The 13,351-nt window shown below is 41.6% G+C and overlaps 1 protein-coding gene across 6 annotated transcripts in view; it reads right to left on the reverse strand.

The window, feature by feature from the left end:
* Nucleotides 1–503: 503 nt before the first annotated feature.
* LOC114769782 (WD repeat-containing protein 49-like) overlaps nucleotides 504–13,351 on the reverse strand; it is a 35,981-nt gene continuing 23,133 nt past the window's right edge. Inside the window, exons 12-20 of one of the 6 annotated variants that reach the window (XM_028963131.1) lie at nucleotides 7,516–7,614; nucleotides 7,261–7,422; nucleotides 5,806–5,993; nucleotides 4,545–4,742; nucleotides 3,819–4,006; nucleotides 1,938–2,059; nucleotides 1,633–1,767; nucleotides 1,473–1,554; nucleotides 504–1,206 (exon numbers count right to left, since the gene is read on the reverse strand). In XM_028963131.1, coding sequence (XP_028818964.1) covers nucleotides 1,164–1,206; nucleotides 1,473–1,554; nucleotides 1,633–1,767; nucleotides 1,938–2,059; nucleotides 3,819–4,006; nucleotides 4,545–4,742; nucleotides 5,806–5,993; nucleotides 7,261–7,422; nucleotides 7,516–7,614 — 1,217 coding nt within the window. In that variant the 3' untranslated portion in view covers nucleotides 504–1,163. Of the gene's footprint in view, nucleotides 1,207–1,472; nucleotides 1,558–1,632; nucleotides 1,768–1,937; nucleotides 4,007–4,544; nucleotides 4,743–5,805; nucleotides 5,994–7,260; nucleotides 7,423–7,515; nucleotides 7,615–13,351 lie in introns of those variants that run through there. The other 5 variants (XM_028963130.1, XR_003743253.1, XM_028963132.1 and 2 more) reach the window with 5 other exon arrangements.

Raw genomic sequence — 13,351 nt, forward strand, 5'->3', positions numbered from 1 at the left:
CAAAATCAATAGCCAGCGCTTTGTTTCACATTAAGCCTCCCCGTTTCAATTTGTTTATGTGTAAATAAGGCCAAATGAGCAGACCGTGCAGCGCCTGCCGGAGGCAGGATCCTGAAATTGAGATGATTTGGATTGTAACTGAAGAAATCATCCAACCAAAGCTACAGAGAGAGTTATAGACTAGGAGTAAACCCCTGTGTAGGGTGGACATTCAGCATCTAATCCACATATATTTGGACTGTGGGAGGAAACTGGAGAACCCAGACAAACTCAGGTACATCAAATGGCTTCCAAAATCCAAACTCTTCCTAATTTGGAACAACAGACGTATCACTGGGCAAAATATTCAGAGAATTAATTCCAGTTTAGTACACACACACACACACACACACACACACAAACACACACACACTGATTACTGAATCGCTGTATGAACTTGAGTTAATTGTTTTTGTTACATCACTATCTAAATATGAGCTTTATTAAAATCCAGAACAGTCCGTTCTCCAGATCTCTTGATATTAAAAAACCATCCTGTTGCTTCTTACACTAGTGTTAAAAGTTTAGGTAATTTAAAAATGCACTTGTTTTTTACTACATGAGATAATATTACAAAATTATTGAGCAGTAGTTTGAAATAATGATGTGAAACACATTTCTTGTTTTTAACCTGGGGTTGGGTCCGCCCGGGGGGCGGCCACCAGAGATCGCAGGGGAAGGTGAAGAATTGTACCTGCGTTGTAAACAACTGTATAATCCTGTATTTCCTGTCTATATAATCCTATATATACACTGGCTTGTCTTGTGCACAACTGGTCTCACCAGTGCAACTGTTTCAGATCATTGAAAAGCGTTTCTATTAGTCAATAAACTAAATAATCAGTAATGTGACAGACCTGTATTAGTGATCACAGCATTCCAGTAAAACTCAGGACTACTTGTTGCAGATAATGACCCTCTCTACATTTATGCAGATATTTACACATTTCCAGATGCCACAGTTATACAATGCATTAGTATTTTTGATTAGATTAAAAATGAAGGCACTTCTAAAAGACCAATTTTTTTTAAACACTACATTAACGAACATTATACAGTTCCTAAGGCTGAAAGCAGTGTTTAGTTTAAAGTTACATGAAATTTATGGTTTTTATTTAGTGGCCTCATTTGACCTTTAAAGCTCCAGAGGCACCCGCTCTAGGTTTTCTGAAAAAAAAAAAGAACAATATCTCAGTCAGACAGGGCAAAATTAGGAAAAAATTAACACGATATAACCATGCTAAAATTGTTGTAAATAAGTTGTGAAAATTATTCAGGATAACTCAACAATTTCACTGATCACACCTTGGAAAAAGTTATAAGACAACAAGCAGCAAAGCAGTCAGACATGACACACATGACATCAAGCTGACTCCCAAACACTGGCTATCGATGCGTGGGCCAATCAGATCCTTCGTACCTTGATGACCCACCTTCTACCTGTTTGTCCTTGGGTCATCTGCTCCTTCTCCTCTCTGAAGAAAAGGCTCTTCTCTTCAAAGGCTTTATTTAAAGCTGCTGACATGCAACAGAGAAATGAGATGTGTAATGACCTCTAGTCACGGAGGTGTTGGTGATTAGAAAGAGACATACCTTCAGTGGCCCGTGGCATTGGGGTAGCTGAGGACCAGAATTTGCCAAAGTACAAGTGGGGTCTAGTCAAAAGGTTTGGCTTTTCCAGCTCTGTGACAGTCTCCAGCTCTGCAATGCTCAACCCACTAAATGTACCTGAATATATTTGAAGTATAATGTGTGAATAATGAATGAAGTATTGGAAAATCAACAGGTTAAAACAAGTTAGGACAGACATGTATAAAGTTGACTGTGAGAGAGAAGAAGGTAAAAAAAAAACAGATGTTATAAAGGATGCGGGTCTTCCTCAAGTGAGTAAAACTAACCAACAGTGGGTCCTTTTGTCGGAGTTAATCTGTGGCTGCTCCTTTTTAGGCCACGCCTCTCATCATAGCCCCTCCCTAGTATACTGCTGTCACCCAGAGTACCACCACCTACAATGGATTTTCTTGGAAACAGGTAATAGCATACATCTCAATACATGTTCTTTCATGTTAGTGTTTTTTTATGTCAATATATGTAAATTTGAGATGATGAGAAAATGAGAAAAAACAAGTAAAGAGACAATTGCTTTTATGTTGATGTCTCAAAGCTTTCATAGGCAGCTTCCAAAGTCAGCTTGCAAATCTAGGCTAGCACAGATAAAGCATTCATGATAAAAACTAAAGATCAAGATTTTTTAAATCATCATATCAGAGATACAACAAAGCAAATTAAGTGAAAAGCCTAGCTCAGACCATATTTTAGTTCCATAAAAAATAGTAAGTAGCTATCTGTGTGTGTGTGTTTGTGTGTGTGTGTGTGTGTGTGTGTGTATATATATATATATATATATATATATATATATGCATGAGTGTGTACTCTCCATATTATAATTCCTTTGCTATTCATCTCCCTGTTTCCACCTGCATACACCACTCCCATTTCACCCATGGCTATAGAGGAGCACCAGTTGTCATGGTGACCAAGGTGCTGCTGACGTGTCAGCTCATCCACTTTGTCTGAAGAGCTCTTCACTTCAAAAAGTCCATGCATACGAAACAGGGCTGTTTTTGAGTGTGTAAGTATGTGTGTGTCAGTGTCCATGAACTCTCACCTGCCTAAGTGGCACAACAAGGCAAAACACAGACGCCATCTGTTGCTCAAATAAAGCACCAAGTTTGTCTCCACCAGGATCGGCCGCCTTGATCCTACACTATTCCTTGGCAAAATTATTAGTCCCCAGTGTTGAGTTTTTTTATTTCACAATGTCAAACATTAATCCATGACTTTTATCTTTTGATCAAAGGCTCCATCACAAATTAAAAGCAAACTTTAACTTTCTGTTGAGATTGAGCTTTTCATTGCCACAGTCTTAAAAACCAATGCCTGAGCTGTACATTTCCTGCAGTTTTGTATTAGTATTGGTGAACAATACCTATTTATTCTACCCAAGTGAGGTAGAAGTAATGGGTTTTTGAGGTAATTATGTGATAAAGACTCTCATGTGGAAAGAGCCCTTCTGCTGGCATTTTGGTGCCAGCTGCTTATTTATACCCGTAAACTCGAGGGGAGAGCATCATGGCCACATCTGTGTGGAAACAACAGGCATGAGATGAAACATACTGGTGACCACCATGCCTTTCTCTACGCAATTTGGGTTTGATTAATGATTAATGACTAATGAAAGCACAGTAGAAAGGCTCAAGCCTCTCGTTGTCATCATTACTTTGCACTGTATTTCCATGCCAAATAACGCAATCAAACAGTAATTAATATGTTGGAATTAGTATATATATTTTTGTAGACCTAGTTCTTCTACAGCCTATTATTATTTGAAGATAACCGTAATAAAGTAGACTGTTAAATAATGAATTGCTAAAATAATTTTAAGTGAATTTCTTTTATCTCTACGATTCATTTGCCAGCAAGAAACATAAGTACCATAAATAAATCATTCAACTTTTCATTTATGCAAATCAAAAGAGCTAATAAATTATATTATTTCTACCAATCTGACAATGCTGTTGTCCAACTAACTAGTCTGACACCATCCAGGCCTGGACACCACTAATTCAGTTGTATTTTTAGAAAAGAAAACTGTGCAAACCTTCTGTGTGTCATGATGGCAGCTTAGTTTTGTAGGCATCCCAATTTAACACAATCCAATTGAAACAGAATATATATGGGATCAAAGATATGGATTTATGTCAGGCAACCCTACTCACAGCAGAAGATCATTTTCAAGTTCCTGTTCAGCTGTAAGAGTTGTGTCTGGGTCATCACAGATTTGAGGATCTATATCAGGTGAAATCTTGGACGGACTAGGGTTTTCACATCCCACCAGCTCCTGGTTTGTCACCAGACCCTCGTTTTGGTAGTTCCAAACCATCCTGCTGACTCGCCAATGTTCTTCCTGTTGGGAGTCCAGGGACATGGCATGGTACTGTATGACTGAGCAAAAGAAACACAGCCTGGGGCTACTCATTTAAATTAAGTTCTACTGTACAAATTTTGCCTGAAGCTGAAATCTAACACGGGCCAGCGATTTCTGCAAGTTTTTTTTTTCTATTCCCCAAATTTTTCAAAGCTGGTGAAAAACAAAATGTTTGTGCAGATAACATTTGACCTCTGAGTTATGTCTAAGATGGTAGTGGTAGGGTGGTAGTAGCCTAGTGGGTAACACACTCACCTATGAACCAGAAGACCCAGTTTCAAATCCCACCGACTACCATTGTGTCCCTGAGCAAGACACCTATCCCTAAGCTGCTCCAGGGGGGAACTGTCCCTGTAACTACTGATTGTAAGTCGCTCTGGATAAGGGCGTCTGATAAATGCTGTAAATGTAAATTTAAATGTAAGATGTTCCTAAGATGTAAGATGGAACACAATAGGAATTACAATGAAAACATGCGATTTAACATTTATTTTATGTTCTGCATGTGAGTTTATACCTGTCCAAAAACTCCCACAGTAGGACCAGGAAGGTAGCTGAGGACCAAACTGCAGTCCACAGATGCAGACAGTAAAAACAGCTGCTCACCATGGACACATGTTTCAAGGTGAGTGACGCGGTTTATGTGGGGGTGGAGGGTGGACAGCAGCTTCGGGTCCTGATTGATTACTCCTTCAAGAGGTGTGACACAGTATTCCTAAAAGTGAGTGGCATATACACAAATAAAAACACCAATATGTTTAATATCAGACTTTATCAGGCTAATTTAATCTAATTAAGTTTCCCAGTGTATTTAGAACCCAATAGAACTAGTGGTACCATGAGTGGAATCATTGCAACTGTGTTGGAAACATTGGACAAATCAGAATCAGAACCTCACGTACTGGAAAGGTAAATCAACCAATTTTTGCCATGATGCCATGGTGCCGTGGTGAAAAGTTACACAATGGCATTGTTATCAAGAGAAATATACAGACAGAAGTCTCTACAGACTCTCTGTTAAAGTAGAATGTACTGGTCACAAAACCCAGATTAATCATTTTCAATCATTTGTCTCAGCTAATATGCTTCACGGTGGGCTTGATCGTTTCCATGTACAATTGCGTGAAAGCGCAAACTTCTAGCCATCTGCCTCTTGCTTGCGCTCCCTCCGCCATTTAATGTGTTTCCTCTGAGATGATTCATGGCCATCTACACCAGGCTCAGTTCGGCAATTAAATGAGACAAGTGGGCCATCCCAGACCCAAATGTGAGACCACAAATGATTAGTCGTTGAAGTAGTAAAATGAAAATGAAAATCCAATTCATCCTCATTGGAGCGCGTGCCTGCCTTCCGAGGAAAAGTTACAGGAAAGTGACAAACACTCTCCTCCGCTATCATCAATCACGTTGTTGTGTTGTCATGGTTGCTTTGTCTCCCAAGGACAATGGGGTGCTTCCAACAACTGCAGGAGAAGTGGGAATATATCCCATGAAGAAAGAATAAAAATCACCCTTGTCATTGGAACAGTAATGCATTTCTGAAGCCCTAACAGTTACTGAAATATTGGGTTTGTTGTCATATTTATAGCCAAACAGAAGATGGCTAGAATGTGAATGTGATATAATCTATCAAACCTGTCCTCTGAAGCTTTCATCTTCAAGTTCTGTGGTCCCTGCTAAAGTTCTGCACATTGGACCTGCAGTACTGGCCAGATGGGTTATACGGTGTTCTATGGTTCCCTGTGTTTAAGGTATGGTTGCAGTTTGTTGGTCCTCACCTCTATATCCCAGACTTTCACAGATCCATCCAGGTCTGCTGTCACGAGGTACCGTCCACTTCCGTCAACCGTCATAATAATGCATCCTGCATCTTGGTGGGCAACAAATTCAGCCAGCAGAGAGTTGTTCACTGTGTTCCAGAATCTCACCATACCAGACCCCCCACACGACACCAGGTCTGCCCCCCCTGCCCCACCATTGAAAAGGAAAACTGTGTATAATAAAGGCACACACAAATTAAAATATATAGCATCTAGGTGACCGTGAAAAATCTAGATTGTTAGGCCAGTTATGAAAGAAGCTAGGGACTTTTGCTAGGAAGCTTCTCCGTCTTGGCCCCTCGGTGGAATGAACTTCCCCTTGAGGTCAGAACAGCTCACTCACTGAGCACTTTCAAACGGCAGCTCAAGACCTTCCTCTTTAGAGAATATTTAGATTAACTATTTAGTAACCTTCTTTTTATCTTACTTATGTATAGAAACTACAACAGAGTGAATAAAAAGTTTGTATTCATAGTCGGGGTCCTAATGAACCAGAACTGATCACTTCATCGTAAGTGATTTGTAAGTCACTCTGTATAAGGGCATAAATGTAAATGTAAGATTGGACTGGAAGAAAGACAGTCATGTGGTCAGAGTCCAGATTTAACCTGTTCAAAAGAATCAATGGTTGTATATTTTCTTGATGGCACTGGCCTATTTCAAGATGACAGTGCCAACATTCGTCTGGCTCTAATTGTGCAAGAATGGTTCAGGGAGCATTAGACATTTGTTTCACACATGGATTATCCACCACAGAGTCCCATCCTTAACCCCATTCAGAATAGTTGGGATGGAGAAGACAGTGTTGCAGTGTTTTGACTGTCCTCAACACAAAAACTTTGGACTGAAATAAATGGTCTGCCATTTAATAAGTTCACAGAACCAGTCCCATGGCCACGCATGCTGTGATCAAAGCTAAAGGCAATTCAACCACATATTATAATTATTTTTTGCAGGGCATAAAATAAACTGTGCACAGAAGGAAAAACTCCTTGATCCTGATTTAATTTACTCAACGACCATTTAGTATTCACTTCTGTCTACAAGTGAGATCTTTGGATCATTGAAACATATTAATAGAATTTTTTTGGTCATTTTTCATGTTAAATTAAAGTTTCGCTTTAGTTTAACTGAAGAGGCAATTTTCAAGACCAGGGCAATAATTGTTTTTGTGTGCAAGAGATCTTGTGGTCATCATTGTTTTATGCACTAAAGTGGACATCTAGCCAATAATGTCCAGATTTACCAGCCTTCTATACCCATGTGTGGCCTATGTGGCCAATAAAAAATCTGCAATTATTAAACTTCATAGGAAGCTGAAAAAGCCATGGGTATGGATTTGAGTTAAATATATTGTTTCAGATGTCAATAGTTTGTCAAATATACTGAAGCATGAAGGTTTTCAGATATTACCTGCAGTAATTACACCTTTACTACGCTCCAGAAAGAACAGTCTAGTGACTGAATGACTGGCCACTGAGCTCTCCTGCCAAGCAGGGGGCAGCGCTGGGGTCAAGCGAGGAGAGCGCTGTCTGCAAGTCTGTGGTGTTGCTTTAGTTCTGACCTCCAAGGTGTCTGTAAAGAATCACAACATATTGCTGAAAACTGCAAAGAAGCATAAGATCTTTCAGAAATAGAGCTGGCAGGGTTTTAGTGTTTGTTCACAACCTGATATTCCCTTCAGGTCATGTTGTCCATTAGGCAGGAGTTTACGCAGCGAGTACTCAGTACTGTTGTTCCAGACAACCATCTCCCCATCGTAGCTCCCTGCACCAAAAACCACAAAGTCATGATAGATGTTCTTTGGAACTGGTGCTCTACACTCTAACCAAAGCCTGCAGGACAGGTATAACAATGAATAAAACAAATTAAGAACCATGCTTTCTGGTTCAGTGGGAAAAAATTATTCATTTGCCTAACGGCCATGCTTATCCAAGGTTCCGCACCACACCCTGAATCACATGCACTTCATTGGATTCCGGTGACTCAGCCAGCCGAAGGTGGGGCTGAGCTGCTCAAGGCCACGCATCATCTAATGAAGCGGACAGATATTTGGATAGCTATGGGCTGAACGGTACGCAGTAAGCTCCCACTGTTTTAAGATCTTCCAGTTGTCCTTCAGTTTTCTGTGTCTACCTTGTCCCCAGGTCGATTTGTGACATGTCCCGGGCAAGTGGGGCTAATTGGAAGCCGAAGGGAGGAATGGGACTTTCCTCAACTTATAAAGAGATTACAAAGTTAACTAAAAGGGAAAAGCTGAAGCACTGAAGTGCACCAAAATGAAGCATGCCACTTGTACAGGAAGTGTGAAGGAGTAAATGATGACAGGCAAAGAGAAAATGACAAGTGGCAAGAAGATGTGTGTAAGTGGGGAGTGGAGAGGAAGAGGAAGGGTTGGGAGGGGGTAGAATAGCCTGGCAGCTCCAGTCCTGCTGTGCCTTGCCATGTGAGTTTTGCGTGAGCGACTTTGCATGGATGCGTAGCGCAACGCTTGAATATTGATGAGCGAGGGAAGAGGAGAGAAGTGGCCCGGCAGCCAAATGTTCGCCTGCATTCATGTGCTCCATCTTTGCCTCGCACTAATAAACATAATTTAATTTGAGCATCAGTATAATCCAGAAAAGGGGAAAGAGAGGGAGATGGTAACTTTCTCAGCAGCCATTTTCACATTCTCTCAGTTGCTCTCCTTCCAAAAACCATTTCCCTGTTCCTCAAATTCAGTCACTGTTTTTTGGGCCGTTTTCCTACGGCTTTTCTTTTCATGTTCCTTTAGACATACTTCTGTCGCACAGATGACAGTCACTGCATTCACACTAAATCCATTGGGAGTGTTTATTATTTATTGCATCTGATTAATAAACTTTTTAACATGGATTTCCAGATCATTTCCACATAGCACAGCACACGGTGACACAACAAAATGTGTCCTCTGCTTTTAACCATCACCCTTGGCCATGACAGGCGCCCGGGGAGCAGTGTGTGGGGAAGGTGCCTCAGTGGCACTTTGGCAGATCAGGATTGAAGGTTGTCGAACTGACAACATTCTGATTAAGGGGGGCGCTTTCTTAACCGCTAGGCCACCACTACCCCATATACGTTGACAGAATGCATTATATTTTTTATATGTTGACAGAATCCATTAGTGATGGACTTAAATGTGCTAGATGTGTGCATGAATGAATATGTTTTGCTCATTTTGTTGTATAGGTGTATCTGTGTGTAATTGTGTGTAATATACTTCATTGCAGAAGTGGGACAAAGTCATTGCTTTTCAAGTCACAAGTAAGTCTCAAGTCTTTGCCCTCAAGTCCCAAGTCAAGTGCCAAGTCAAGACAGGCAAGTGTCGAGTCAAGTCCAAAGTCAAGACTGATAAGTCTCGTCAAGTCCTAAGTCCTGCAGTTTGAGTTTCGAGTCCTTTCAAGTCTTTTCAACCGCACAATAATAATACATTTTCACCGATCGTGTATGCTTTTAAAATCTATTGTTTTATTAAAACAAGTGCAATTGAAACTGCAGAAATAAAAAGTGCTGACATTGCACTATTAACTTAATTTTTAACATTTAACTCATATTTTTTAAGAATATTCTTCATTTTAAACCACTGCTTTACAGAATAAACGCATCTGAAAAAACAAGTGCAACTGTAATTATTCGAACAAAAAGTGCTAACGTTGTATTTCCATGACATATTGCATTTCAATTAGTTCCACAGCAGTTTGTCCTGTCCTGTAACAAATACATGAACATAACAGACTTAACCGCGGGAAGTGGAAAATAAGATGTACTTGTGTTTACCAACTGTTTATTCAGTTAAATAGCTGCATCCATGTTTCCACATCACGTTTGATGTGGTAATTTCACAGTTCGAAGACTCGCTCTCGCCCCCTACAGTGCAATTCGGCTAGGTATACATCCTCGCTAAAATATCAAGGTGAAAGTCATCATAGTGTAGCGGTTCTTCTTCTGCATTGTGTTTGATTTCGTTTCTTGAACCACAAATGATGAGCTGACACCCAAGAGATTTTCTGTGCAAAGTGTACTCTGTGCGTCAGAACATCGCGTCTTTCTGCACTTCTCTCTCTCACAACTCACGCCATGTGTCCAAGAGAACTGAACATTAACATAAAGCATTCACAATTTACAATACTGCATTCCTGTAGAAAAATCAAGGTTGCGTCAGATCATTCTACTGTGTGCGATACTGTACATTGGCTAATGTTATGTATAAGTACCTCATCCTACCAGGTTTTAAAAAATCACTTTAATAAGTGTACGAATTAAGGGAGTGAACTCGCAGTGGACAGATTACCAGTTTGCGACGTTAACAGCGAGTTTACAGCCTCACTGATTTAACTACACAGCAAAGAAAAGTTAGCAAATAAGCGTTAGCATTCACTCAGAACTAACCGTTCTTTGTGCAACTTCAAATGTCGAACGAAGTTGGAAGTTGTTGCATCTCCGTCTGTAATCATCGACCCGAATGTTTTGCATACTGCTATTCGTTTTTTGTTGACCACCTCGTAGTTTTTATATCCGAACGAAACTATCTTTGGTATCATTTTGTCTAACTGGCGCGTTATTTGAGAGTTCCACTGCATTGGTTGTCCTGTAATTTGATTGGATGGATGCTGTTGGCTCAAAACAACGTGGATCTAATTTGATTGGATGTCTTGCCGACAGCAAATATGCGCACAGACGCACATATACACAGACATTGAAAGATACAGAGCGTTTGGTAATAACGTTTTAATATTTTCTGGGAAACAGCAAGTCTTGTCAAGTCAAAAGGCTCAAGTCCAAGTGAAGTCACGAGTCAATGATGTTAAAAGTTAAATAAGTGAAGTGATTGTCACATGTGATACGCAGCAGCACAGCACACGATGCACACAGTGAAATTTGTCCTCTGCATTTAACCCATCACCCTGAGTGAGCAGTGGGCAGCCATGACAAGCGCCCGGGGAGCAGTGTGTGGGGACGGTGCTTTGCTCAGTGGCACCTCAGTGGCACCTTGGCGGATCGGGAATCGAACCTGCAACCTTCTGATTACAGGGCCGCTTCCTTAACCGCTAGGCCACCACTGCCCCAATGCAGTCGAGATTCCCACATTTGGGGAATTCGCAGGGGTCAGTCAAAGTCCAAGTCGAGTTGCAAGTCTCTTTACATTTTGTCAAGTCGAGTCTAAAGTCATCAAATTAATGACTCGAGTCTGACTCGAGTCCAAGTCATGTAACTCGAGTCCACACCTCTGCTTCATTGTGCTATACAACGTCACCACTCCACATTGGCACACTGTACTGTATTTGTGTGTATGTGTGTGTCGAACCGGAGTTCAGTACTCTACTGGATGAGAGCCGGGCCTCACAGGCAAATAAGTCACAATGTTTCATGGGGGAACAGGGGACTTGCATTTAGTCGGTACCATCATGACAAAAAGGAAAAAAAAAATCAAGAACAATCCAGGCAAATGGAAAGGGCTTAGCCACGAAAAACAGGGCAAAGCTTGAATGACGAGCAAGCAAAAAGCAACAAGGTCGCCAGATATTTACAACCGTGCATCTCGTGGTCGTGGTAGTGGTGGTGGACCGGTCGCCATGACAATAGTATGACAATTCCAATTCCAATTCGCCATGACAATTCCTTCTCCAACTTCTGACCTTTCTTCCACTCCCCTTCACATCTCTGACCACCACTTCCTGACCTTTACACTCACTGTACCTACAGGATCCACAACTGTCCCCCGTCCATCCTTCATTAGACAAAACCTTCACACTGTCTCACCTTCATCTGTATCTTCCTGCATTCTTTCACATCTCCCAACCCCTGACTCATTCCTCTCCTTACCACTAGAGACCGCTACTAACTCTCTCCTCACCTCACTTTCCCTTTCCATTGATCAACTCTGTCCTATATCAACTAAACCCAAAAGGACTTCTCCCCCTGCGCCCTGGCTCTCCGATACATTGCGTAGCAATCGAAGAGTTCTTCGAGCAGCGGAGAGAAAATACAAGAAATCTCAACTTGACTCAGACCTACTGGATTACCAGAATCTTCTGCGCAAATTTTCTACTAACCTCACTACTGCTAAAACTGCTTTCTACAAAACAAAACTAGAAGCCTCTGCCCACAACCCTCAAAAACTCCACAACATCTTCTTATCCCTACTCAACCCCCCGACTTCCCCTGCCCCAACTTCATTAACAGCTGATGATTTTGCCAACTTCTTCACAGGGAAGATTGAAAAAATCTGTGAGACATTCTCCACCACTAATCCTACTCTTCCCTCTGAAAATTCGACAACTACTCTAAATCAATTTTCTAAAATCACATCTGATGAAATCATTCAGATTATTTCCACAGGCAACCCAACCACCTGTCCACTAGATCCAATACCTTCTGCAATGTTTCAAACTATCTCCCCTGACCTCATCCCTTTCATTTCTTATATCATAAACGGCTCAATCTCATCTGGCCACGTACCATCCGCCTTCAAAACAGCCAGGGTTCTTCCAATCCTAAAGAAACCCACTGCTGATCCTACAGACATTAACAATTACAGACCAGTTTCCCTCCTCTCGTTTCTATCCAAAATCCTTGAGCGCTGTGTCTACAACCAGCTATCACTCCATTTATCACAGAACAACCTCCTGGATCCTAACCAGTCTGGCTTCAGAACAGCTCATTCCACCGAGACTGCCCTTTTGGCGGTTACCGAGCAGCTACATGCAGCCAGATTGGCAAAACTGTCATCAGTTCTTATTCTCCTTGACCTATCTGCTGCATTTGACACCGTTAACCACAAGACTCTCTTGTCAATCCTGAAGAGGCTTGGAATTCGGGGCTCAGCATGGCAGTGGTTTGCTTCCTACCTTGATGAGCGATCTTACCAAGTGACTTGGAAAGGATCCACCTCTACCTCACGTAGACTCTCCACTGGTGTCCCTCAAGGCTCGGTGCTAGGTCCTCTCCTTTTCTCCCTCTACACGAGATCACTTGGTGAGGTCATTTCCTCACATGGATTATCCTACCACTGCTATGCTGACGACACACAACTCCTCTTCTCCTTTCCTCCCTCTGATCTTCATGCTGCTTCCAAAATCTCTGCATGTCTAACAGACATCTCGTCTTGGATGGCAGCCCATCACCTCCAACTCAATCCCACCAAAACTGAACTAATATTCATTCCAGCAGATTCTTCACCACATCAGGATCTTGCTATTTACCTAGACAACTCGCAGCTCTCTCCTTCTGCAACAGCCCGCAACCTTGGCGTAACAATAGACAACCAACTCTCCTTCTCAACTCACATCAGCAATCTTTCCCGCTCATGTAGATTCCTTCTCTACAATATCAGACGAATCCGCCCTTACCTGTCAACCCAGGCCACCCAACTACTGGTTCAGTCCTTAGTAATCTCACGACTGGACTACTGCAACTCCCTTCTAGCTGGTCTACCTCTATGTACCATCCGACCTCTACAACTCATACAAAATGCAGCAGCACGACT

Source organism: Denticeps clupeoides, chromosome 19 (genome assembly GCF_900700375.1).
Source record: "Denticeps clupeoides chromosome 19, fDenClu1.1, whole genome shotgun sequence".
In the NCBI taxonomy this organism is placed as follows: domain Eukaryota; kingdom Metazoa; phylum Chordata; class Actinopteri; order Clupeiformes; family Denticipitidae; genus Denticeps; species Denticeps clupeoides.